This window comes from Lathyrus oleraceus, chromosome 4 (genome assembly GCF_024323335.1).
Source record: "Lathyrus oleraceus cultivar Zhongwan6 chromosome 4, CAAS_Psat_ZW6_1.0, whole genome shotgun sequence".
NCBI classification, from domain to species: Eukaryota; Viridiplantae; Streptophyta; class Magnoliopsida; order Fabales; family Fabaceae; genus Lathyrus; species Lathyrus oleraceus.
The window spans coordinates 298181986-298209453 of NC_066582.1; the positions used below are offsets into that span (position 1 = coordinate 298181986).

The following is a 27468-nucleotide window of genomic DNA, read 5'->3' on the forward strand; positions in this document are numbered from 1 at the left end:
GTGTGACTCTGAAGGAGAATTGCAGTCCAAAACGCAGCGGAAATTAAAATTTCTCCTTTAGAGATCCTTACGAATGGTCATGATCAGTGATAGAATATTTACCTCTTGTGACGGTTGAAACCTTTGGCGCAGATCTCTTGTGACGATCGAAACCTTTGATGCAGATCTACGGAGCGATCGCGAACGTTGAACGATGACAACGTCTCTACTCAGTCCACACGAACGGATTCCTTCAATCTCAGTGCTAGCTGGTACGAATGAAGGCTTTGAGTGAGAGAGAGAGAGAGAAAACAAAAATAATGCAACCGCAATGAATGCTTCTGCACAAGGGTTCTATTTATAGAACCACTTGTGTGGGCTTCAAGCTAAAAAGCCCACTTAAGTGTATTTTGGCCCATATCTTATAATATGCCCAAAATCACTTAAGCGTGTGGTACCTTACCATATTTCGTATTCTACTTAAGTACACCGTACCTTACGATGTTCTATAATTCACTTAAGTGCACCGTACCTTACGGTGTTCCTTAGTTACTCTATCTCTCATCAATCCGTCCTTTGTGTGTGACCCTGTAGGTTTTCGTGACGTTGACAATTATATTAAATCATGTATTTAACATAATAAACAATGAGCGGTATCTAGCAACACATCACTGCTACCCAAGACACGAAAATGTCATGTGATCTGACAAATCCTTCTGTGATAATACTTATGTGTAGAATTACCCTTTTGCCCTTATGTCTATATTGAACACAAGGCATAGACCGTGTCATCCTTGTCCAGTTCAATATTGGGCCCATAGACATTTATCCTGTTACGCAGGATGGGCAAATTCCATCTAGGTCACTCATGTCCCTCAGCATGCTTCGTGGAGTACCCATCAACTGTCTTTATGGTTATCCAGTTACGGACAACGTTTGATCAACAATAAAGCACTCGACTCTACATCTAGGGTCCATAGTGGTTTCAGGTCGAAGAGTGGTACACACCATTATCACCATGAGAATAACTTATGATACTTTGCATAACATTCTATATAGTATTCTCATAGCGGGTCAATCCGGTATAAATATTACTCTTAACATTCATACCTATGTTTAAGACTTGATAACTCCTTATCCATGATCCATGAGATGTGATCATCAGTCTATATACATAATAGTCTTAATGCTTTAATGTTATCCCACTTCACAATAAAGCTCGACTACGGATACTTTAAGAATAATGTCCTTATGTTTAATGTGATCTCATGATCAAGTCACACTTGATACATTAAACGGACTAGTTATTCTAGGGACTTTATTAAACAAACGTAATAAAGAAAAAGCCTTTAAATAATTCGATGCAAGTACCAAAAGTATTGGCCTCTAGGGCTTACACCAACAATCTCCCACTAGCACTAGAGCCAATCAGGCATACCCCTAATGCCCATTGATCTAGTATAGCCATCATGCTTCTGCTGCGCAAGAGGCTTTGTCAGTGGGTCAATAATATTGTCAAGTGTAGGTACTCTGCATATTTTCACATCTCCTCTATCTATTATCTCTCGATGAGGTGATAACGTCTAAGTATGTGTTTGGATCGTTGGTGAGATCCGGACTCCTTAGCTTGTGAGATAGCACCATTGTTATCATAATAGAGACCAATGGGATCCGCAATGCCAGGAACTATTCCAAGTTCACTAATGAACTTTTTGATCCAAACAACTTCCTTTGCTACACTTGAGGCAGCAATATACTCGGCCTCGGTTGTAGAATCAACAACTGTATCTTGCTTTGAACTTTTCCAGCTCACAGTGCCACCATTTAAGCAAAAACACATAACCATTGGAATCATGCATATTAAAGCGTCTCAGCACTTTGTCTATGTATGTGCTCTGACTTAGGCCAAGCAGTTTTTGTGATCTATCTCTATAGATTCTGATTCCTAATATATAGGCTGCTTCACCTAGGTCCTTCATAGAAAAGCATTTCCCCAACCAAGACTTTACTTGTTGTAGGGTAGGTGTCATACCCCGATTTTGGCCCTGAAAATTTCGAAACATCAATCATTCGTTTGCATTCTTCTTTTTCATGACCTTTTCATCTGGTCATGAGGATACTCACCTACATTCTTTGTGTGGACTCGTTATCAGATCCAGAGATTGGTTTCTTCGGTCACTTTCTTAAGAGCCTGGAGAGATTTTTAAATACCCATCTAAAAAAACATTAGGTTTGCTTATGGACTTAGGAGCTCTGAGTGTTATGAGAGAAATGGTATCAAAGACATAAACTTACCTCAGTTTTCATCTGCTGCTGTTTCTAAATGTGAGACGAAAAAGGAGGAACTACTTGGTGACGCAGGAATCTCAAGAATCCAGAGACTATTGTGAAGAAAATGTGGGAGTCATTAACCGATAGCAAAATTGATGATAAGTTATCCATTGAATACATACAACATAAACTTCATGAAAATTTAGCTGGTGAAAGACTGTCAAAGAGACTGGAAACAAGCAACCTCTACTTTTTGAATTGTTTGACTCTAGATGAATCTTGGAGTCTGTTAAAGAAAATGGCATTTAGGAATGAAATCAATGGAGTGGATCAAAAACTCGAATCAATTGGCAAACAAATAGCAGAAAAGTGCATGGGACTTCCACTAGTAATTAGAACACTGGGAGGCCTATTACAGAGTAAAAGTGAAGAAACTGAACGGATCGATGTCTTACAAGGCGTGTTTTTGGAATTAGGCGAAGCCAGAGAAAGCTTCGTACTACCAATCCTGAAAATGAGTTACCAAAGTTTGTCGCCTCGGTTAAGACAATGTTTTTCCTATTGCTCTTTATTTCCTAACGATTATGAAATCGAGAAGGATCTGTTGATTCAACTTTGGATGGCACAGGGTTATCTTCAATGCTCAGATGAAAAGCAACTCGTGGAAGACACTGGTGAAGAATTTGTGAAGTTTTTCTTGATGAGGTCATTTTACCAAGATGCAAAAGTGGGTGAAGATGGTGATATAGTTAGTTTCGAAATGCATGATTTAATGCATGATCTTGAAATGCAAGTAGCTGGCAATGTTTGTTGTTACTTAGACAGTGAGACAAAAAGTCGTGTACAAAAACTCATGCATGTATCATTGGAATCCAAGGCAATTCATTTGTTGGACTCATTAGATGGAAGTAGGCTGCGAACTTTGATTTTACTGTCTTCCAATGAGGAAGAATTCAATGAGGATGAATTGTCAATCATTTCAAAATTCAAACACTTGCGTGTCTTGAAGCTGACGGATTGTTCTTTAAGCAAGTTTTCTATATCAATTAGAAAATTGAAACATTTAAGATATCTTAACTTGTCCAACTGTAGAGAACTTGTCCAACTGTAGAGAACTGGGAAGTCTTTACAAATCCTTAAGCAGTTTTGTTACAAACACTAACATTGAAACCTAATGAAAAAGTGGAGCTTTCTACAAAGGTTGTATCAAAATTGATCACTTTGAGACACCTCCACATCTTTGACTAGGAAGCCTCCAGAGACAGAATACCATTTGGATTTGTAAAATTGAGCATTCTGCAGCGATTTGACTACAATATAACAACACGGTCGACCTTAGTCTTGGCACCAACGTGTCTATGACTTCTTCCGGCCGCCGCAACCCAAACTTCAAATTGGAATGTTTCTGCTACAACACCACCTGAAGTCGGTAAAGGGACTCAAGTTTTAAACTCATAAAAGCAAGCTTGCAATATACGATATAAGCCATGAAGATTTTGATCCGACCGTATGCATATTCGGGCCATTAAAGCGAGTCAAAGTTCAGACCAGTACTAACCTGATGAGCAGAAGCAGGTTCATCTGGAGCAAGTTGTTATCCTATCATGTGGCATGATAATCCTTCTAATGGCTCTACTGAGACTGAATGATATTCAGTTCCCAATTGTTTCACCCGTAAGAGTTACATCATGGGTGAGGGAACCTGAAATGATTTTCAAGGATTTGCAAGTACCAGCTGTATCTCCACATGTTGATTATCGGCAGATGTCAGTATCTTGTAGCCAAGGCCCCTGCAAAACGTAACAAACGCAACCAAACCCTGTGAATAACAAACCAAATCATGCAATATCACACACAAAGACATTTCAGTTTGCACTATAACAAACTCTTCTCTGCATCCATAATTAAATTCCCTTTCAAATGACCACCGAAGAACCCATCATCGCCGTTGAACCCGTGTCCGAACCAGCAACCGCCGAACCTCCGGACTTGGAGGAAGTTGATGAACCAAAGGCCGAAGCTGAGAAGATGAAGAAAGTCAAGGAAACCGAACCTAAGAAAGATTCCAAACCACGAAACCTTGCTTCGCATCCTACTTACGAAGAGATGATTAAGGATGCAATAGTGTCGTTGAAGGAGAAGAACGGTTTGAGCCAATACGCGATTGTGAAATTCATTAAAGAGAAACAGAAACAGCTTCCTGGAAACTTCAAGAAGCTATTGCTCCAAAATTTGAAGAAGAATGTTGCTTCTGGAAAGCTTGCTAAGGTTAAAGGTTCGTTCAAGCTTTCTGCAGCAGCTAAGAAGCCAACAGTTGCCAAGCCAAAGTCAAAACCAGGTTAATTCTAACCTGATACCAACAGAATGGGCGACATTGCAGTGATGCATTATCAGGCTCATGTTGTGAAGCGAATCGTCACGCTTATGGCAGCTCACCAAACTGCGCCATGACACAAGACCCTGCACAACATCAAACAACACGGTCATGAACTAATACAATCCCATTCCAATATTTCAAATAGCACATATCCCATTCTTGTTCAAGTGTGTCGAGTAAACTTGTAAGTAGTGGTTAATTTCTTACCAAGCAGCAAAAGGGTAAATGAGGAGTAGAGGAGGAGTCACAAGTTTGGGTGAGGACAAAAAGTCCCAGTTATTGTTAATTTCTCTCAGGATAAGTCGTGGCGTGTGCGTTACATGGTTGCAAATCAATTGTATGAGCTATGTGAAGCTGTAGGCCCTGAACCTACCAGGGCGGAGTTGGTCCCTGCCTATGTCCGATTGCTTCGAGATAATGAGGTTGAGGTACGCATAGCAGCTGCTGGGAAAGTGACCAAGTTTTGTCGGATTTTAAGTCCTGATCTTGCAATTCAGCATATTCTTCCTTGTATCAAGGAATTTTCATCGGATTCTTCACAACATGTCCGCTCAGCTCTGGCTTCAGTAATAATGGGAATGGCTCCAGTGTTAGGAAAGGAAGCAACAATTGAGCAGCTTCTTCCTATTTTCCTATCCCTTCTGAAGGATGAATTTCCTGATGTTCGCCTAAACATCATCAGCAAGCTTGATCAAGTGAATCAGGTGATTGGAATCAATCTGTTATCTCAATCATTAATACCCGCCATTGTTGAGCTTGCAGAGGATAGACATTGGAGGGTTCGGCTTGCAATTATAGAGTATATACCCTTGTTGGCAAGTCAATTGGGGGTTGGATTTTTTGACGATAAATTGGGTGCTCTTTGCATGCAATGGTTACAGGATAAGGTTCATTCAATTCGTGTCGGCTGCTTTGAAATAGAAGAGTTCTTCTATTGAAGGCATAGAGAAGTGGCCATATGAAGCTTCTGCCTGCCAAATTAAAATCAAGAAAGATCACTGGTAATGCAAAATTATATATTGAAAAGATACCGCTAATGATGATCGACACGTCGTATAACATTCTCCTGCAAAAAAGTGGTTTATCTCAAGTCAGCAAAGTAACACAAGACACAAATTGTAAAAGGACGTTCAAAGAGAAAAAGTAAGGGGAGTGTGGCAATGAATCGTTCTTGTTTCGTATTCGCTACTGCAATAAGAAACAGCAAAACAATAAGGTCATATCTAAGTAAATTCAGCAATTCCAAGTCCACAATTTTCAGAAAGTGAAAGGAACTTCCTTATGGAAACACTTGGAATGGATTCTCCATCCATCACCCATAGGATAATAGCTGAATAATCTCTAACGCCAAGGTATCTGCCTCTCCAACCTGAACCAATCTGCAATTCGGTCTTATGGCAGCATCAATCCAGCAGGGTTTGTCTCCAAATGAGCCATGTAGAAAGTGCAACAAATCCATAACGAATCACACCAAAGCCATGTGAAAGCCATACCAAATCATCATTTAATTTCCAAGCAGGACCCTGCAACAAGCTCCATTAGAATCAAAATCATGAAACTGTACAAAATCGCATAAGTCATTATCGAAACAAAATGTCAAACTTCTGTACAATCTCCATCGTGCTCAGCAAGTTATGAAGAAGTATGTTGATGCTAAATGAAGTTGGCGGAGTTCAGAGTTAGAGACATGGTCTTAGTCAAGCTACGACTCAATCAACCTTCAAGGTTAGGAAAGAGAAATTAGGTGACAGGATTACTGCCATTCACCAGCTCCATCTCGTTAGAAGCTTTTGGTTATATCAAGATTCCTTCAGACACGAATTGAGGCTCCTAGCTTACCATACTTGAGCAATGGACCTGGAAATGCAAGATAACCACATTTAGTTCAAGGAGATAAGAATTGTTTATCCTGGTCAGTTGCTACATAAAAATAGCTTGAAAGCAGCTGGAGAGTTGTCTCATGAAGAACCAAACAAGGACTTACAACGTTGGGCTGCTTCGCATCTATTTTCTGCTTGTTTGGTAGAGGAGGCCTTTGAGCTATCGACTGCATATCGCTTTCTCAACCCTTTGCCATTTGATGCTCCCTGCTCACGGATCACTAGATTTTTAAGATTCCTGCAGTTTGCTCTCACACTGATTGGACTTTTTCTCCCTGGTTGTTGACATAAACAACGACTTGAGCTAAAGTAATGTCAAAGAGGTAAATGATAATTGTTTGTTACGAAAGAAAGGTCACATAGAGAATGGGAAAAATATAGAGCCGGTGATGTTCTCGGCTGCAACTTATGATAAAGCATCTGAGGCCTGGACTGGATTATCGCCTAGTGCACTGGAGTTTAAAAGATTAGCGGCATATGCCCAAAGCAGTGCAATTTCGTTGAGAAAACTCACATTTCAGAAAGAGATTGGTCCAAATAGATGGGAGTGCTATTTACGAACTCTTTTTGAACAATCATGACGCAATCATTATTCTCCATAAGGACAAACTTGCGCTTCTCTTCTCATCGGACGTTGGCCATGGAACTCAAGTTGCTAGCATGTGCTTCCCACCCTTGTGCTCATAAACCCGACATGTCCTCCTGCAAGCATCAAACAACACAGTTACATTTTGATAATCCCAGGGAAAATGTATATTCTATTCAAGTGAAATACACTACAGTAAATAAGCTTCTTACCAACAGTAAAAATTCTTGGAGATGGAAAGGATTGAAGGAGGGACCACCTGTTGAAAGAAGACAAAAATTCCTCAGGAAACTCCGTACTATGAGACTACGAATTCACTCCTGTGGTCCCTGTTGTTCACGCATATAAGAGCACACAAACCCTAATTTTGAAGGAGGCGCGTCCACTGTTCACGAAAAGGAGAGAAAATTCTGCAAAATAACAAAAATTAAAAACCCTAAGAATCTTTGACGATGAGGAGACGAGAACATCAAAGCCCTAACAAAGTCAAAGAAAGAGACGAAGGAGATAAGCTAGAATCTCTACCTTTCCTCAGAGAAAACACGAAGGATTCATCGGAACGCCGCCGGAGGATTCACACGAGTTGAAGTTGAGCAGCCGAAACATCTAACGTTCTAAAGGGGAATCCAAAATCTCTCTTTACATCCGTCGGTCGACTTCGCTGCAACTAATTAGTTTCATTTACGAGTTTTGTTTCTAATCCATGCTTCGGTCTCGCTTTGCATCATTCTGAGGGAGTTATTTGCATGCCAGTTTGGTTTCCTTCAAGTTTCCACTTGGTTTAGCTTTACCGTCACCTACATGTGTTTGTGGAGTTATCTTGCTTTTGATTTTTTTAATGTTTTATTGTATGGTCAAAATGGAAAGAAAGATATCGCTGGATGGATGAAGATGAAAATGTTTATAAGAACCTGTTCCTGTTTTTAACTTTGTGCTTTATTTAAGAGTTTGGTTCATGTTTATCTTATGTATTAGTGCTTGAGATCATACAACAAGGATGTTTGTCTGGCGGAGTTGGTAAAGGGATGCTTTGGCAAGCCTTTGGTCCCGGGTTTAATACCCTTGTGTTTCACTTTGGTTTTAGTTTTTTTCACTTTATTCAATTTTTAATCTTTGATTGATTTAAGATTTATTTTATTATTAATCATTTTGTTTTATTTTATTCTCACTTTTCAACTTTAGTTTTTATTCTCTCGTCGTTATTTTATTTTTATTTGTTAAACATCGATTTTAATTCATGGGTTCAACAATTCCCATGTTGTTTATCCACGATTACCTTTATCGATACATTGATGGTATTTCGCCGCGTTCTGATTAATCACATATGACATTTCGATTGTTGTCAACATGTGTAAACCGGCTCTGAGCACATTATTTAGGTTTTGCGCGTCCCTCAATTTCCACCCGTGCAAATCCCGTTTTTACCTTTTTTAGATTTAATTTTTAAGTGTTTTGTAAATATAATTTGTTGTGTTATTTATTTTTTTCACATGGTTTACTCTTGGGCCTTCTTACAATGAGACAGTTCGCTTGCACTTACACTCATCCATCGCATTGTTTGTTGTTTGGGCCCGATTTGATTATTTCATTACTTTGAATCCCCATTTGACAAAATGTACCCCACTCCCCCGATTTGTAATAATTTTACTGCTTTTCATTTCTTTATTTGTTTGACTGTTTAGTTAGCTACTAACACAAGAATAAAATCAACCATTTCCAAAAGATTAAAAAAATAAGACTCGATCCAACGTCGAGTATTTTTCTCAATAAACAAATCAATTCATTTCTTCCTCCCATTCCATTCCATTTCTTTCAAACCTTTATCAAATACTTGATCCAACGTCAAGCCATTTCTCATAATAAAAACTCAAAAAATATTAATTCCTATCTAAACACTTTTCAATAAAGATGGAAATGGAACGTGGTGTATACCGCGCACTCCTGAGACTAGGATTCGAGATGGATATCTCTCCGATCCTAGCTCTCGCCATCATCCAAATTTATCTATTCTGTTTCTCTCAAACACTCATTCAAATCTTTCTCAATCGCTCATCAAATGCTTGATCTAATGTCAAGTCATTTTCATAACAAATACTCAAAAATACTTAATTCCATTATTAAACACTTTTCAATAAAGATGGAAATGGAACATGGTGTATACCATGCACTCCTGAGATTAAGATTCGAGGCGGATGCCTCGCCTATGTTAGCTCTCGCCATCATTTAAAATTATCAATGTGGTTTCTTTAAACCCTTTCTCAATCAAACCTCAAAAAACACTTAATGCTTATTAAACATTTTTGCAAATAAGATGGAAATGGAACGTGGTGTATACCACGCACTCCTGAGACTAGGATTCGAGATGGATATCTCGCTCATCCAAGTTCTCGCCATTATTCAAAACACATCAAACCAATCAATTTCTTTTTCTCTCCGCCGTGCGATTGACTCTCAAATTTTTTCTCAAACGAGAGGTACTTTGTTTCAAAACAATGCAAAGCAATGTTTTTCCACCTGTTTTGGGTAGTCCAACAATGTTTTCGTCGATTTGACACAAAGTAGCTTTCGCTAAAATCGACCAACAAACAAACATTTTTCTACCCAGAACTACGTAAGCCTTGATTTCTCTGTTGAGATACGTAGGAGCAGGATTTGTAAATCTTGTCAGGCCCACTAATAAAAAACTTAGGTCAGTCCTTCGTCAAAAATCCAAAAACATTTTCCTCTCTTTTACTCTTTCTTTCCCACCTAATAAATTGAAAAGCCTAACATTTCAAACTAACATTAATGCACACAAATAACCTAATGGTTCCCGTTGAGTATAACGGACGTGAGGGGTGCTAATACCTTCCTCTTGCGTAATCGACTCCCGAACCCTGATTTGGTTGCGACGACCATAATCATTGTCGTTTTGTCTTGGGTTTTATCGATATTTCCCCTTTCCTTTTTAGGAATAAATAAAGTTCGGTGGCGACTCTGTTCAGTCCATCATTGCGAGCGTGCGATCGCGCTTCGCTAAAGTCGTGTCACTCATTTTTTCATATGAGGTGCGACAGATGGCGACTCTGCTGGGGACTGTTGTTCCCTAAGCGAGTCAGGCCTAGTTAGGACGTTTGGGTGCCTTTGTTTGTTTAGTTGTGTGGCTTTTCCTTATTTATTGCTTTTTATTATCTTTATTATTATATTGATATATCTATTGTATATTATTTCTATTGTGATTGTTGGTATTTGGGTATTTGATTGCAAACCATGTGGGAAAGACTCTACACCCGAGTCTAGAGTGAAAAAAATATAAGATAGGACGATGGTTGAGTAGTATGGACTCCTGAGGTGAATACTTCGTAAGAGTCGGTACGAGAACCTCACTTAGAGTAATTCCTTTTGCAAATATTGTCGCCCGAGGTGTATACCTTGTAAGCTTCAATGTTTCAAAGGGGTCCATGACTCTAAGAGCCTTTTAGAACATTGAACCTTTGGCCAACTAGAAATGATGGTTGCGTAGTATGGATTCTCGAGGTGAATACTTCGTAAGAATCGATACGAGAACCTCACTCAGAATAGATTCTCTAGATGGAGTTGACGACCGGAAAGTATTTTCTGTAAGCGTCAAACAATCTTTTGAATCCATGACTCTGAGTACCCTGTCTAGAACCGAGTCGATGGTTGCGTAGTGCGGACTCCCGAGGTGAATACTTCGTAAGAGTCGGTACGAGAACCTCACCCAGAATAGATTCCCTTGATGGAGTTGACGACCGAAAAGTATTTCCCGTAAGCGTCAAACATTCTTGTGAATCAATGACTCTGGGGATCCTTTGTAACAAAGCCCTAAATCACACCCGGTGAGAACCCCGTTTTGGAAAGCAATCAAATTTATCCATACCTCGGACCTTTGAACCTATCCAAAAAAAACATTGCATCCATCCATTCATTGCATACGCATAAAAAGCAAAACTCTTAGTTTGTTTCGCATTATTTCAGGAATCCAAGACTTGTTAGCAAGATGAATCCTGAGAGAAGAGGCACTTTTCAGTTCAAATACAAGAATGTGGACCTTGTCAGCCTGCAGAAGTTGAGTGCCAAAGTAACACCAATCAAACTCAACAGCTTTGTGCAAAACTATGGAAGAATTCTGGACATCCTAAATGAGAAGATGGACATGATGACCGCAGTGACTATTGCTCAGTTCTATGATCCACCTCTACGTTGTTTCACGTTTTCTGACTTCCAGTTGGCTCCTACCTTGGAGGAGTTTGAGAGGATCATAGGCCGGAATTTGAAGGATCATAATCCATTTCCTAAGTTCGATGAAGATATTCCTCCCAAGAGGATAACTTTAGCTTTGGGTCTGAAAGTTTTTGAAGTCGTGGACAATTGGGATGTGAAAGGACCGTTCAATGGTTTTTCTAGGAAGTTCTTGGAAGATCAAGCTAAGAAGATGGAAAAAGAAGGGAATTGGGAAGCCTTATATGCTGTGTTAACCGTGTTGGTATATGGGATAGTTCTCTTCCCAAATATTGACCATTTTGTGGACCACCTGGCGGTGAGAATCTTCCTCTCTGGTAACCCTGTACCGTTCCTCTTGGCAGATCTCTACTACAGTCTCCACGATCGTCATGAGAAGAAGGGAGGAATCATCTTATGTTGTGCGCAGTTGTTGCATGCCTGGTTTAGATCCCATATGCCCGAAGAAGGTCCTTTTGTCTCAAGGGAACTCAAACCTTCCCAGAAGTTAGCTTCCCTCACCTCTAGTCATGTTAAATGGTATATCAGGGATTGGGAAACCGAGAATGTGATTGTCAGCATTGGAGACTTCCCCAATGTGCCGTTGATAGGAACCAATGGTTGCATTAACTATAACCCCATGTTATCTCTGAGGCAGCATGGGTACCCTATGAATGGCCCTCCAAAAACTGAAGCTCTAGAGCCGTTTGTCTTACACAGTGCTGAAGCAGATCATCCCATGGTGAAAAAGATCAAGAGGTCTTGGCAAGTAGTTATCAGAAAAGGTAAAAAGTTGGGTAAGAGAAATGTCATTACTCAAGAGCCTTACACTTGTTGGGTTAGAGAGAGGGTTCAGATGATTAAACTCCCTTTTCCATTTGATCCTTATATCTATCCATTGGTTCCTGAGCCAGAATCCATATTACCTGAAGATGTAGAGAAGCTCAATGCCCGTATCAAGGAGTTGGAGTTGGAAAATGCTGATTTAAGAATTAAGCTCGGCCGAGTCTCGATAGAGAATAGGAACTTGAAAGACGATCAACAAAAGAAGGACAAGGAGCTTGAAATCTCCAACAAAAGAGCTAGGGAGTCTGAAGCAAGGAGGGAAAAATTCGGACAAGCGCTCTACAACACTAAATCTGTGTTCAAGTCAAAAGAGGAAGAGTTGGATAAAGCTTTACTCCGGATTCAAAAACTCAACAAGACTCTGGAACTGACCCTTGAAATGAAAAGGGAAGCACGACTGATTTCTGAGATTCGCACTCGTGAACTGGAGAATACCATTCAGAAATACAAGGATACTCTGGAACGCGAGAAGCTGAAGACTGAAGAGTCAGAAAGAGTTTGCACACGGCTGAAATATCATTTGGAACGAGCCGATGCTAGAATCCAGGCACTCGAAGGTGGGGATCAGGATGCTGCCTATATGGTATTGCTAGGTGAGTGCAGATATTGGAGAAACCTCTATAGGGACATAGAGGTGACCAAGGCTGAAGACTTGCGCATCATTCAAGATCTCCACGGGCTTTATACTGAGTGGAAGGGCAAATTTCTGAGGCTGTCCGGATTTGCGAGTTCCATCATGTGAGAGCTTCTTGAGAAGCTGCAAGAAGCTGATTGGTGCATGTGTCCAGAGAACACCCGGCATCAAGTTTTTAATTTCATTAAGTTTTGTAAGGCAATGCTAGAAGGGTTGACTACCGACCTTGCTACGGTTCGGAAAGCCCATAAGCCATGAGCACGTTGTTTGTATTTGAACTTTGATATGAGATTAATGAAAAATCGCTTTTGAGATTCATTTTTATTGTGTTTCATTTCCTTATTACTTTAAATATTTGCGAACAAGTATTGTGGTATTTCTGAAATGAATGATTGAAACTAACCAAGAGTTTTGCAAACAAGATGCATCTATACATGCATTCATGCATTTTCAAAATAGAGTCTCACACCGCCCTTTCTTCCTCCAGTTTCACGCTGAATTTTCAACACCAGTATAATACTCTCGCTAGAGCAAGACAGAGAATGGCTGAACAAGAACAAAAGAGCGCCCGAGTTAGAGTTGAACTAGATGAAATCAAGGGAGGCATGTCCCAGATGCGAGAGATGCTGCAAGCTTTAACCTTCAGGTTTGAGATTCCACAAGCGACCGTGATTTCAGAGACCACGGGCCCGACAGTGGAAGTCCCACCTCAGAGGACGTTACCCTTAACCCTTCCTCCGTATGGGCTACCTTAAGACTTCGTCCCCCGAGCGGAGGTGGTGCACGACATGGGGCAATCTGTCTAACAAGCCGTGCCATTACCGGTTTACACTGACACACGTCCAGTCATCCATATTGTGGTTCCACCAGCTGCCTATGCTAGGCATGTTCCTCATTATGAAGATCAAAACCACATGTATCAGACTGTTGACTCAACAGTTGCTGGTGACGAAGTAAGGTTTGAGGACTTCAGGGAGGTAAAGGAGAACATGCAGCTCCTTGAGAAGAAATTCCGAGATTTAGAAGGAGACCACGTCTTTGGATCTGCTGCCAAAGAAATGTGCCTTGTATCCGGGTTGGTGATTCCGGCAAAATTCAAAACTCCGGACTTCGACAAATACAAGGGGCACACTTGTCCAAAAAGCCATCTCATCATGTATTACCGCAAAATGGCTGCACACGTGGAGGACGACAAGCTGATGATACATTGTTTTCAAGATAGCTTAAGTGGGGCTCCTTCCAAGTGGTATTTGAGTTTGGATCAGAACAGGATTAGGTGTTTCCAAGACCTGTCAGACGCGTTCATAAAACACTATAAATATAACATGGATATGGCGCCTGACAGAAGACAGTTGCAGAGCATGTTCCAACATGACAAAGAGTCCTTCAAAGAGTACGCTCAGAGATGGAGGGAGTTGGCTTCTCAGGTCGAACCACCTCTGGATGAGAAGGAATTGGCTGAACTGTTTATCGACACGGTTCAACCCCGAGAAGATGGTTGGAAGTGCTTCTTTGGGATTCTCCGAGCTTGTTGCTATAGGAGCTCGCGTCGAATATGGTGTAAGAAATGGAAAACTGGCGGCTGTAGCTGGGACTTCAAACGCTAATCAAAAGAAGTTCTCTGGAGGGTTTCCTAGGAAGAAGGAAGGGGAAACAAATGTTGTGACTGTTGGACAGGGAAGAGCTCTTCCAAGAAGGAGACCACAACAATATCCACCTCAGCAGTATGTTCAACAACCACTTCCCTATCAACAACCCATGTACCCCATCCAGTACGCCCCGCAACCATACGTAGCTGCTGTGATGCCTGCATTCAATCAATAACCTGCTCAGGCTTATCAAGCGCCTCCAGTTTATCGACCAGCTCCAGTTCAACAACGTGCTGCGGCTCCGCCAGCTTATCAACAAGCACCAACAACTCCTGCTTATCAACAACCGAGAGCTCCAGCGCCAAGGCAAAATGCTCAAAACCAAAATAGGAGGCAAGGGGAGAGGGCGACCTTCAATCCAATCCCAATGTCGTACACTGAGTTGTATCCCTCCCTATTGCAAAATGGGTTGGTGGTTCCCAGACCTTTGGGACCTCCACCTGACCGTCTTCCTCCATGGTACAACCCTAATGCACACTGTCCTTTCCATGAAGGTGCCCCCGGGGATGACCTAGAGGGTTGCTATGCTCTAAAGCACAGGGTTCGGGAACTGGTTGAGAGCAAGATCCTGTCTTTTAAGGACATGGGACCGAATGTGAAGAACAATCCTCTTCCTCCCCATGGAGATCCTGCGGTGAACGCCATTGGAGATGCATCTACTGTTGTTATGGTTGCGAAGGTGGAGGATGTTAAGACTCCTTTGGCAGCATTCCATGCCCGATTGGTGGAAGCTGGCATGATTAATGTTAATCATGAAAATTGTGAAGAGTGTGCCACATACCCAAAGGGATGTCAGGTGGTACGAGACAACATTCAACATTTAATGGATAAAGGAGTGCTTCAAATATCTAGTGTTGTGAAGAACGAAGACGTGTTGGTAATTGAACCTTGTTTCAATTTACCCGAACCAGTGGAAATCCCTTACTATAGCAGAAGGGTGGCACCTGAGAATAGTCATCCGTCGCCTGTTGAAATATGTATGCCCATGCCTTTTCCCTACGAGAGCACCAAGGTCGTGCCTTGGAAATATGAGATTACTGTTGTGGATAAGGTTGTTGAAGGAAGTTCAGACGCTGAGGTGACAGAAACTGTAAGTGAAGACGTCACCAATATTGCAGGGATGAGCAGAATGACCCGTAGTGGTCGAATCTATACGCCCGAATTCAATGTGACTCCTCAAGGTCCAAACAAGGAATCAACAGTTGTAGCTCCCACTATAGAACCCGAAGTGGTTCAATCCGAAGATGCTGTTGAATTCTTGAAGTTGATCAAGAAAAGTGACTACAAGGTTGTGGACCAGTTGCATCAAACACCGTCTAAGATCTCTATTCTGTCTCTGCTATTGAACTCCCAAGCCCATAGGGAGGCTTTGTTGAAGGTGCTTGCTCAAGCTCATGTAACACAAAGCATAACAGTAGACCAATTTGATGGAGTAGTGGCAAACATCACAGCTTGTAATACTTTGAGTTTTAGTGGAGAGGAATTACCCGAGGATGGACAAAATCACAATCGTGCTCTCCATATCTCGGTAAAATGCAAAGATGATGCTTTGGCAAGAGTGTTGGTTGATACCGGATCTTCTCTGAATGTTATGCCAAAGAAAACACTCGCCAAATTATCTTATCAAGGACCAGCTATGAAGCCTAGTGCCTTGGTAGTGAAAGCTTTTGATGGTTCCAGGAGAACCGTGATTGGAGAGGTGGAATTGCCCATATTGGTTGGCCCTCATGTATTCACGATTAATTTCCAAGTCATGGATATTAATCCAGCGTATAGCTGCTTGCTGGGATGTCCTTGGATTCATGCTGCAGGGGCAGTTACCTCCACCCTACGTCAGAAGATGAAGTTTGTAGTGGACAATCAACTAATCATCATTTTTGGAGAGGAGGACTTTGTGGTCAGTCACCTTTCATCCTTCAGGTATATTGAGGCTGATGAAGACGCTTTGGAAACTTCTTTCCAAGCTCTTGAAATAGCCAATGCCACTTTTGTGGAAATGAAGGACCCTGTTGGGAAAGCTTGTTCATCTTTCGCTTCTCTGAAGAGCGCAAAGTCTAGTATCGAAGGAGGAAACCCTGAAGGTTGGGGTCAAGTTATTGATATTCGTGAGAAGCATGATCGCTTTGGTCTGGGATATGTGCCTTCCGCTGTGAAAGGAGCCCGAGTCCCTGCAAAGGACAACACCCGAAGCATCCAGGAAGTGTTCCTTAGCACAGGATTCATCCATGGAGATCAGGTCGATGCAATTGAAGATAGCACTGCAAATGAAGATGAGCCATGTTTGGTTTACCGGTGTGAGACAGCTTTGAACAACTGGAAGGCAGTTGAGATCCCCGAAATTTTTCCTTTGTCAAAGTAATAATTGTCGTATTTTTCCTCTCAAATCCTTAGCTCTGCCCAAGGCTAATGGATCATGTTATAGGGCCCCTTTTCATTTTTAAATAATCATTATCAATGAATGAAATGCATTTTGTTAAACTCTTTTTATTCATTTAATTGGCTTTCTCTTAAGAAAATGGCAATCTTTTCAAAAACAAAAAACTTTTTCATTTATGCATCTTTTATTTTTACTTTTCTAAAAGAAATCAATCATTCAAACATGCAGAATAAATGATAACCCCGTTGAATCCAATGACTTTACTACCTCTCATAACTTTGACTCCCCTATCTACCAAGCGGAAGAAGAGGGTGAAGAAGATTGTTACATCCCCGACGAATTGGCAAGGCTGCTCGAGCACGAGTCCAAAGCCCTTCAGCCACATGAAGAACCGGTGGAAACAATCAACCTTGGCACAGAGGAAGAGAAGAAAGAAGTCAAAATCGGCACCACACTTGAAGCAAGCATCAAAGAGAGATTGGTTAAGCTGCTACAAGAATATGTGGATGTATTTGCATGGTCATACCAAGATATGCCAGGTCTAGACACTGACATCGTTGAGCACAAGCTCCCGCTTCAGCCAGAATGTCCGCCACTAAAACAAAAACTCCGAAGAACAAGACCAGATATGGCTCTGAAGATTCGTGAAGAAGTCAAAAGACAATTTGACGCTGGTTTTCTCGCAGTGGCGAAGTACCCATAATGGGTAGCTAACATTGTACCTGTGCCTACAAAGGATGGCAAGGTGAGGATGTGCGTTGACTATAGGGATCTGAGTAGAGCTAGTCCAAAGGACGATTTCCCTCTACCACACATTGATACTCTGGTAGACAATACTGCAGGTTTTGCTGTATTCTCCTTTATGGATGGTTTTTCTGGATACAATCAAATCAAGATGGCTCCAGATGACATGGAGAATACCACTTTTATTACCCCTTGGGGCACTTTTTGCTATAAGGTAATGCCTTTCGGTCTCAAAAATGCTGGGGCAACTTACCAGAGAGCTATGGTCACTTTTTTCCATGATATGATGCATAAGGAGATAGAGGTCTATGTTGACGACATGATCGCTAAATCTCAGAATGAAGAGGATCATATGAACCATCTGAAGAAGCTGTTTGAACGCCTCAGAAAGTTTAGATTACGATTAAACCCTGCAAAATGCACATTTGGTGTCCGTTCAGGAAAGTTGCTTGGTTTCATCGTTAGTCAACGAGGAATTGAGGTAGACCCTGACAAGGTCCTAGCTATACAAGAAATGCCTGCTCCACGCACCGAGCGAGAAGTTAGAGGTTTCCTGGGACGTTTGAATTACATCTCAAGGTTTATCTCACATATGACGGCCACATGTGAGCCTATCTTCAAATTGCTTCGAAAAGATCAAGTTGTTGAATGGAATTCTGATTGTCAAAATGCTTTTGAGAAGATTCGTCAATACTTACAAGAGCCTCCTATTTTGATTCCTCCTGTCCCAGGAAAGCCATTAATCATGTACATGACTGTGCTTGAAGGATCAATGGGATGCGTGCTGGGGCAACATGACGAAACTGGTCGGAAAGAACATGCTATTTACTATCTGAGTAAAAAGTTTACGGATTGTGAAAGTCGATATTCGCTTTTGGAGAAAACTTGTTGCGCGCTAGCATGGGTCGCTCGTCGTTTAAGGCAGTACATGATTTGCCATACTACTTTGTTGATCTCGAAGATGGATCCAATAAAGTACATCTTTGAGAAACCTGCCTTGACTGGAAGACTTGCCCGTTGGCAGATGCTTTTGTCAGAGTACGACATCCAGTACGTAACCCAGAAAGCAATCAAGGGAAGTGTGTTAGCAGAGTATCTTGCTCATCAACCAGATGAAGACTATCAGGCGTTGAAGTTTGATTTCCCCGATGAGGATATCATGGTGATAAAAGATTGTGAGATCCCAGGCCCAGATGAAGGACCAGAATCAGGATCTCGATGGAAGCTCGCGTTCGATGGTTCTTCCAATTACAGTGGTCATGGTGTGGGAGATGTTTTGATGAATCCCAATGGTGGCTTTACCCCTTTCACAGCAAGGTTGTGCTTTGATTGTACGAATAATGTCGCAGAATATGAAGCTTGTATCCTTGGTCTTGAAGCTGTAATTGATCTCCGAATCGAGATCCTTGAGGTGTATGGAGATTCAGCCTTGGTGATCTATCAAGTCAAAGGAGAACGGGAAACTCGCGATGCGAAGCTGATCCCGTATCGTGCTCATGTTGTGAAGATGATAGAATACTTCGACGATATCACTTTCCATCACATCCCAAGAGTAGAAAATCAAGTGGCTGACGCTTTGGCAACATTAGCACCAATGTACCAAGTCAGATTCCATAATGAAGCTCCACTTATTCGAATCGAGCGAAGAGATGAGCCTGCTTACTGTCAGCTGATTAAAGAAGAAATTGATGGTAAACCATGGTTTCATGACATCAAGCGATATCTTTTAAGTCAAGAGTATCCAGAAGAAGCTACATTGTTGGATAAGAAAACTCTGAGGAGGTTATCGTCCAAATTATTTTTGAGCAATGATGTGCTTTACAAGAGAAACCATGACATGGTTCTGCTCAGATGCGTGGATAGACACGAAGCAGACATGTTAATCAAGGAGATTCATGAAGGATCCTTTGGAACCCATGCTAATGGACATGCCATGGCCAAGAAGATTTTGAGAGCTGGCTATTACTGGTTGACCATGGAGTCCGATTGTTTCAGCTATGCAAGAAAATTTCATAAATGCCAAATTTATGCTGATAAGGTGCATGTACCGCCAACATTGTTGAATATTTTGACATCACCTTGGCCTTTCTCAATGTGGGGCATCGACATGATTGGTGCTATAGAGCCGAAGGCTTCCAATGGTCACCGCTTCATCCTGGTTGCCATCGATTACTTTACTAAATGGGTAGAGGCTGCTTCCTACACCAATGTGACGAGACATGTGGTTGCTCGCTTTATCAAGAAGGAGATTATTTGCCACTATGGAATCCCAAGCAAGATCATCACTGACAACGGTTGAAACTTGAACAATAAGACAATGACAGAATTATGTGAGAGTTTCAAGATTGACCACCATAATTCCTCTCCATACCGTCCAAAGATGAATGGTGCTGTTGAAGATGCCAACAAAAATATCAAGAAGATCCTGCAAAAGATGGTGAAAACTTATAAGGATTGGCACGAGATGCTCCCCTTTGCGTTGCATGGATACCGGACCTCAATCCGCACTTCAACAGGGGCAACCCCATTCTCCTTAGTGTATGGGATGGACGCAGTTCTCCCAGTCGAAGTAGAGATACCCTCCACGAGAATATTGATGGAGGCCAAGCTGGATGAAGTTGAATGGATCCAGAACAACTATGATCAACTTAACCTCATTGATGATAAGCGTATGACCGCTCTGTGCCATGGACAATTGTACCAGCAACGAATCAAGAAGGCATTTGACAAAAAGGTCCGTCCTCGAGAGTTCAAGGAAAGAGATCTCGTGCTCAAGAAGATCTTGCCAGTACACAAAGATTCACGTGGGAAGTGGACTCCCAACTATGAAGGCCCATACATTGTAAAGAGAGCATACTCTAGATGTGCTCTATTTCTCACAACTATGGATGGCGAAGAGCTAATTCACCCTGTGAACTTTGATGCAGTCAAAAGATACTATGCCTAACAAATCCCGGTGGACTGAAAACCCGAAAGGGCGGTCCAGGAAAAAGTTAGGGACAAAAAAAATGGTAGCTCGCTAAGTTGAAAACCTGAAAGGGCGACTTAGGCAAAAAGGAGCGTCCCGGTGGATTGAAAACCCGAAAGGGCGATCCATGCAAAAATTAGGGACAAAAGGCATAAACTGCATCGGTTCGTCACTGATCAACACATAAGAGCTAAAAATGGAAGGTCAATCTAGTTACTCCCTTCAGAAGCGAGGTCTCGTGGAGTCATTGTTATTAGGGATAGTAGTAGTCATTGCGATTCAATGTAAACCTTTCCCTATTGCCATTTTCAAATTTGTAACATTCCATGGAGCTACGCCATTTGTGTGCTACCATTCTTGAATAAATACAAGTTTGCCTATCAAATTCTATCATTTGCTGTTTTTCTCTGACTTTCTTTGTTATGCAAAATGTCATTTATTTGTTAATAATGAATTTTGAACTCAAAAAGAATTTTTCAACATATTGAGAAACACAATTTTGATTTAACATGTGGAAATATTAAAAGGAAATCTTTCGTCTTTCCCCGCAAGTCTCAAGTTGCAAGACTCCCCTTGGATGATCAACATCTATCTCCAGAGAGCACAAATTTATCATTCTCTGGAAGGGTTATTGGGCCAGTTGTGACTGTTCAGCTCGATAGATCCTCCTTTGATGCATTTGCTCACTCCTTCGGTTGAGTTATTGGTGTTGATGATTCAGTACCTCCATAAAGCTTTCCCTAATTTGCAGTCTGTATATTGTCAGCATTTGCATTTCATGATCATTCATACATCATGCATATAAGCAAAATCCAAATCATGCATAACCCGAAGTGCTTCGCGCTCATTTGCATAATCTCAGGTCTCGTTGTTGATTGTATTCCTTGACCTCTGAGACCAGTTGTTACTGGCATCGTCTGTTAAGTATGGTTGTCACCAGTGTCTTTGACCAAATCCAGTTGTAACTGGTATCCTTTAAGGTCGGGTTGTAACCAGCATTTATTTTAAACCCAATTGTCGTTGGCATTACTGTCAATCTGTTTGTAAATACATTTGTGATTGATATCTGAAGTTTGGTTGTCGCCAACATCATTTCAAGTCCAGTTGTTGCTGGCAAACTCCGTTGTAGCCGGTAATTGTTTACTAATGACTTTCATCAAGTCCAATTATTGTTGGCACGTACAGAGAGTTTGAATACCTTGTCTTTCCTGATGGTTCCATGAAAGTCATGTATGACTCACCATCTTGAGGAGTTCCCAGAAGCTTGGAGGTTTTTCGTGTTAGAAAACTCCAATGATGTTGGTTTTGTTTGATTTCTCTGTAAAGAATCATTGTAGCCTTTTGCATGGGTGATCTACTTATAAGAAGACTCATGTTTATCTTTGTTTTGCATAAATTCCCTGTTAGGAATCTCCAAAATCTGTGATTGGATGAATTTCTTGTGAGAAATCTCCAGAACCATCATATGTATTCTAAAGTGTCAGGTCATGTATAAACCTATTATTGAAACTTGCTTTGTATGTTTTCCAATATTCTCAGGTCATGTATGAACCTATTGATAAAACTCCCTTTGATTTTTCTCAAGTAATGTCAGGTCATGTATGAACCTATTAATTGAGCACTCTTTGAATGGTCAAGTGTTGTCAGGTCATGTATGAACCTGTTGTTGAAAATTCTTTGAATGTTCCTGTTTTGTCAGGTCATGTATGAACCTGTTAATTAAAATTCTTTGAATAGTCAAGTTTGTCAGGTCATGTATAAACCTGTTGTTGAAAGTTCTTTGAATGAACCTGTTAATTGAAATTCTTTGAATAGTCAAGTTTGTCAGGTCATGTATGAACCTGTTGTTGAAAATTCTTTGAATGTTCCAGCATTGTTAGGTCATGTATGAACCCGTTGCTGTTGAGCCTTTATTCCAGTATTACCAGGTCATGTATGAACCTGTGACTGAATCTTTTGTTCCAAGGTTGTCAAGTCATGTATGAACTTGTTGTGGAAATTTTCTCAAAATGTTCAAGTTGCTCATCAGGTCATGTATGAACTTGTTGATATACTCTTTTTGAATTTTTCTGAGTTTGTTAGGTCATGTCTGAACCTGCTGTCAGAACTTCTTGGTATTCCCCAGCATTATCAGGTCATGTATGAACCTGTGGTTGAGCTTTCATTCCAGTATTACCAGGTCATGTATGAACCTGTTTTGAAGTATCTTTCTCTATGTTTATTTCAGTGTTGTCAGGTCATGTATGAACTTGTTGATACACTCTTTTTGATTTTTCTGTTTGTTGTCAAGTCATGTTTGAACTTGCTGTCAAAACCGTTCTTGGTATTCCCCAGCATTGTCAGGTCATGTATGAACCTGCTGTTGAGCTTTTATTCCTGTGTTACCAGGTCATGTCTGAACCTATTTTGAAGAATCTTTTTCTTTGATTATTCCAGTATTGTCAGGTCATGTATGAACCTGTTGCTGAACCTTTTGTTCCAATGTTGTTAGGTCATGTATGAACCTGTTGTAGAAATTTTTCTTATTCGGGTTTAGTAAGTCATGTGTGAACTTACTGCCGAAATCTCTTGTATTCTAAGTGTCGTTCGTCGAATTTCACTTTGAGTACTCTCTAGTGTGTGTCTGATTCTCCAACATGATTGTTTTCCCCAGCGAGTTGGTTGTTACCATTTGTCTGTCTCCCTGTGGACCATCAGCATTCCCCACAGATTTGTCTGTCTAGTAGGTTCTCCGTATCCCTAACAGATAAATTCAAAAAAAAATAAAGAGTCTTGCATCCATGCATATTATATCATAGCATTTGCATTTTTTTCAGGATCAAAATCTAGGTCTCCATGGTATTTAACCATCCCCCACTGCGATCCGATGAAAAAGTGTTGTTTCATTTTCCTCTGGTGGAGGATGTTTAAATAGGGGCAACTGTCATACCCCGATTTTGGCCCTGAAAATTTCGACACATCAATCATTCGTTTGCATTCTTCTTTTTCATGACCTTTTCATCTGGTCATGAGGATACTCACCTACATTCTTTGTGTGGACTCGTTATCAGATCCAGAGATTGGTTTCTTCTGTCACTTTCTTAAGAGCCTGGAGAGATTTTTAAATACCCATCTAAAAAAACATTAGGTTTGCTTATGGACTTAGGAGCTCTGAGTGTTATGAGAGAAATGGTATCAAAGACATAAACTTACCTCAGTTTTCATCTGCTGCTGTTTCTAAATGTGAGAGGCAAAAGGAGGAACTACTTAGTGACGCAGGAATCTCAAGAATCCAGAGACTATTGTGAAGAAAATGCGGGAGTCATTAACCGATAGCAAAATTGATGATAAGTTATCCATTGAATACATACAACATAAACTTCATGAAAATTTAGCTGGTGAAAGACTGTCAAAGAGACTGGAAACAAGCAACCTCTACTTTTTGAATTGTTTGACTCTAGATGAATCTTGGAGTCTGTTAAAGAAAATGGCATTTAGGAATGAAATCAATGGAGTGGATCAAAAACTCGAATCAATTGGCAAACAAATAGCAGAATAGTGCATGGGACTTCCACTAGTAATTAGAACACTGGGAGGCCTATTACAGAGTAAAAGTGAAGAAACTGAACGGATCGATGTCTTACAAGGCGTGTTTTTGGAATTAGGCGAAGCCAGAGAAAGCTTCGTACTACCAATCCTGAAAATAAGTTACCAAAGTTTGTCGCCTCGGTTAAGACAATGTTTTTCCTATTGCTCTTTATTTCCTAACGATTGTGAAATCGAGAAGGATCTGTTGATTCAACTTTGGATGGCACAGGGTTATCTTCAATGCTCAGATGAAAAGCAACTCGTGGAAGACACTGGTGAAGAATTTGTGAAGTTTTTCTTGATGAGGTCATTTTTCCAAGATGCAAAAGTGGGTGAAGATGGTGATATAGTTAGTTTCGAAATGCATGATTTAATGCATGATCTTGAAATGCAAGTAGCTGGCAATGTTTGTTGTTACTTAGACAGTGAGACAAAAAGCCGTGTACAAAAACTCATGCATGTATCATTGGAATCCAAGGCAATTCATTTGTTGGACTCATTAGATGGAAGTAGGCTGCGAACTTTGATTTTATTGTCTTCCAATGAGGAAGAATTCAATGAGGATGAATTGTTAATCATTTCAAAATTCAAACACTTGCGTGTCTTGAAGCTGACGGATTGTTCTTTAAGCAAGTTTTCTAGATCAATTAGAAAATTGAAACATTTAAGATATCTTAACTTGTCCAACTGTAGAGAACTGGGAAGTCTTTACAAATCCTTAAGCAGTTTTGTTACAAACACTAACATTGAAACCTAATGAAAAAGTGGAGCTTTCTACAAAGGTTGTATCAAAATTGATCACTTTGAGACACCTCCACATCTTTGATTAGGAAGCCTCCAGAGACAGAATACCATTTGGATTTGTAAAATTGAGCATTCTGCAGCGATTTGACTACAATATAACAACACGGTCGACCTTAGTCTTGGCACCAACGTGTCTATGACTTCTTCCGGCCGCCGCAACCCAAACTTCAAATTGGAATGTTTCTGCTACAACACCACCTGAAATCGATAAAGGGACTCAAGTTTTAAACTCATAAAAGCAAGCTTGCAATATACGATGTAAGCCATGAAGATTTTGATCCGACCGTATGCATATTCTGGCCATTAAAGCGAGTCAAAGTTCAGACCAGTACTAACCTGATGAGCAGAAGCAGGTTCATCTGGAGCAAGCTGTTATCCTATCATGTGGCATGATAATCCTTCTAATGGCTCTACTGAGACTGAATGATATTCAGTTCCCAATTGTTTCATCCATAAGAGTTACATCATGGGTGAGGGAACCTGAAATTATTTTCAAGGATTTGCAAGTACCAGCCGTATCTCCACATGTTGATTGTCGGCAGATGTCAGTATCTTGTAGCCAAGGCCCTTGCAAAACGTAACAAACGCAACCAAACCCTGTGAATAACAAACCAAATCATGCAATATCACACACAAAGACATTTCAGTTTGCACTATAACAAACTCTTCTCTGCATCCATAATTCAATTCCCTTTCAAATGACCACCGAAGAACCCATCATCTCCGTTGAACCCGTGTCCGAACCAGGAACCGCCGAACCTCCGGACTTGGAGGAAGTTGATGAACCAAAGGCCGAAACTGAGAAGATGAAGAAAGTCAAGGAAACCGAACCTAAGAAAGATTCCAAACCACGAAACCTTGCTTCCCATCCTACTTACGAAGAGATGATTAAGGATGCAATAGTGTCGTTAAAGGAGAAGAACGGTTCGAGCCAATACGCGATTGTGAAATTCATTAAAGAGAAACAGAAACAGCTTCCTGGAAACTTCAAGAAGCTATTTCTCCAAAATTTGAAGAAGAATGTTGCTTTTGGAAAGCTTGCTAAGGTTAAAGGTTCGTTCAAGCTTTCTGCAGCAGCTAAGAAGCCAGCAGTTGCCAAGCCAAAGTCAAAACCAGGTTAATGCTAACCTGATACCAACAGAATGGGCGACATTGTAGTGATGCATTATCAGGCTCATGTTGTGAGGCGAACCGTCACGCTTATGGCAGCTCACCAAACTGCGCCATGACACAAGACCCTGCACAACATCAAACAACACGGTCATGAACTAATACAATCCCATTCCAATATTTCAAATAACACATATCCCATTCTTGTTCAAGTGTGTCGAGTAAACTTGTAAGTAGTGGTTAATTTCTTACCAAGCAGTAAAAGGGTAAATGAGGAGTAGAGGAGGAGTCACAAGTTTGGGTGAGGACAAAAAGTCCCAGTTATTGTTAATTTCTCTCAGGATAAGTCGTGGCGTGTGCGTTACATGGTTGCAAATCAATTGTATGAGCTATGTGAAGCTGTAGGCCCTGAACCTACCAGGGCGGAGTTGGTCCCTGCCTATGTCCGATTGCTTCGAGATAATGAGGTTGAGGTACGTGTAGCGGTGTATTCGTCGCTATATGATTTATTGATTAAACCATAAGCAAAGCATACAATGAATCGAGTCGCCACCGCACTTTTATTTATCCTAAGGACTGGTTAAAAAGCGAACAAAAACCTAAGAAGTTTTACACGTAGAAAACTAATGAAAAGATCAGAGAATCTGGGTAAGGGGTAAATTACGCAATGGGAAGGTGTTAGGCACCCATCACGTCCTAGGTACTCCTAGGGAGCCCTTTTCACACTTGTTGTATAAAATGTTTATTTGTTTTTGACATATTGTGCAAACACGAATGGGATGATGAGAAAAGAATGTACAAGTTAGTTATTTTGTGTTTGAACGGATGAACCCGTTTCCTACGTACCTTCCATCAAAGGTAAGGATCAAAACGCCGTAGTTCGGCTAAAAGATTTCCAAAAATTAGTGAGTTCATTTTAAAACACAAGCACTAAGGCTTTTCATTACCAATGGGAGAAAACTCAACCCGAATCAACAATCCACCATGTGAGGACGGCTTCAACATACTAGTGAGGGGTTAACCCTATAATAAGCATGGAAGACTTACAATCAACTCACTACGGATAAGGTAAGATTTACATCAACCACTATGGTAATTGAAACCTAAGGCTAATGCATGAAAACATATTAACAATGGACAAAGCCAAAACAATTGAATGGGTGAAGTTAATTGATTATGATTATTCACAAAATATGGTCAAGGTATGATTAAGATTGATTCAAAGAAGTGTTATGAAATGGAGTTTGACAAATCAAGGACTTATGGTCCAAGTTTCTAATTTGAAAAGACATGAGGATGTTTGCACAACAAATCAAAGTTTTTTTGAAAGCAAAGTGTGAAAAGGTTTAGGACAAAGAGGGTATGGATAGTGGAATGTAAAACTCCTTAGAAAGGTTCACCTCTTGAAATCATATAGAAGATGATTCAAGTGTGTCCTTAGGAATAGGCAACAAA

General features: G+C 40.7%; 3 protein-coding genes, 1 long non-coding RNA gene and 2 pseudogenes across 4 annotated transcripts; 5 read left to right on the top strand and 1 right to left on the bottom strand.

The window, feature by feature from the left end:
- Positions 1–2374: 2374 nt before the first annotated feature.
- On the top strand, positions 2375–3612 carry LOC127137193 (putative disease resistance protein RGA3; annotated as a pseudogene).
- A 504-nt stretch (positions 3613–4116) lies between these two features.
- LOC127137194 (serine/threonine-protein phosphatase 2A 65 kDa regulatory subunit A beta isoform) lies at positions 4117–5565 on the top strand. Its single transcript, XM_051063677.1, has 2 exons — positions 4117–4588; positions 4889–5565. Exons 1-2 carry the CDS (start codon positions 4171–4173, stop codon positions 5563–5565), a joined length of 1095 nt encoding a protein of 364 aa, XP_050919634.1. The 5' UTR covers positions 4117–4170.
- Positions 5566–6125: 560 nt separating this feature from the next.
- Positions 6126–7146, bottom strand: LOC127075222 (uncharacterized). The gene is made up of 3 exons (XR_007786262.1): positions 7022–7146; positions 6612–6745; positions 6126–6484 (listed from the first exon to the last, which is right to left on the bottom strand). It is a non-coding gene; the product is annotated as an uncharacterized LOC127075222 (long non-coding RNA).
- Positions 7147–13708: 6562 nt separating this feature from the next.
- On the top strand, positions 13709–22255 carry LOC127137195 (uncharacterized). The gene is made up of 6 exons (XM_051063678.1): positions 13709–14291; positions 14335–14522; positions 14628–16116; positions 16255–16727; positions 22072–22131; positions 22232–22255. Exons 1-6 carry the CDS (start codon positions 13709–13711, stop codon positions 22253–22255), a joined length of 2817 nt encoding a protein of 938 aa, XP_050919635.1.
- A 1569-nt stretch (positions 22256–23824) lies between these two features.
- LOC127137196 (putative disease resistance protein RGA3) lies at positions 23825–25043 on the top strand (annotated as a pseudogene).
- Positions 25044–25464: 421 nt separating this feature from the next.
- LOC127137197 (histone H1) lies at positions 25465–26024 on the top strand. The gene has a single exon (XM_051063680.1). It carries the CDS (start codon positions 25602–25604, stop codon positions 26022–26024), a length of 423 nt encoding a protein of 140 aa, XP_050919637.1. The 5' UTR covers positions 25465–25601.
- The last annotated feature ends 1444 nt before the right edge of the window (positions 26025–27468 follow it).

Coding starts and splice junctions, on each gene's coding strand:
- LOC127137194 (XM_051063677.1), top strand. CDS start 4,171: ATGACCACCGAAGAACCCATCATCGCCGTTGAACCCGTGTCCGAACCA. Junction 4,589..4,888: donor CAAGCCAAAGTCAAAACCAG/GTTAATTCTAAC, acceptor AGTTTGGGTGAG/GACAAAAAGTCCCAGTTATT.
- LOC127137195 (XM_051063678.1), top strand. CDS start 13,709: ATGTATCAGACTGTTGACTCAACAGTTGCTGGTGACGAAGTAAGGTTT. Junction 14,292..14,334: donor GGTTCAACCCCGAGAAGATG/GTTGGAAGTGCT, acceptor TTGTTGCTATAG/GAGCTCGCGTCGAATATGGT. Junction 16,117..16,254: donor GGTAGTGAAAGCTTTTGATG/GTTCCAGGAGAA, acceptor TTCATGCTGCAG/GGGCAGTTACCTCCACCCTA.
- LOC127137197 (XM_051063680.1), top strand. CDS start 25,602: ATGACCACCGAAGAACCCATCATCTCCGTTGAACCCGTGTCCGAACCA.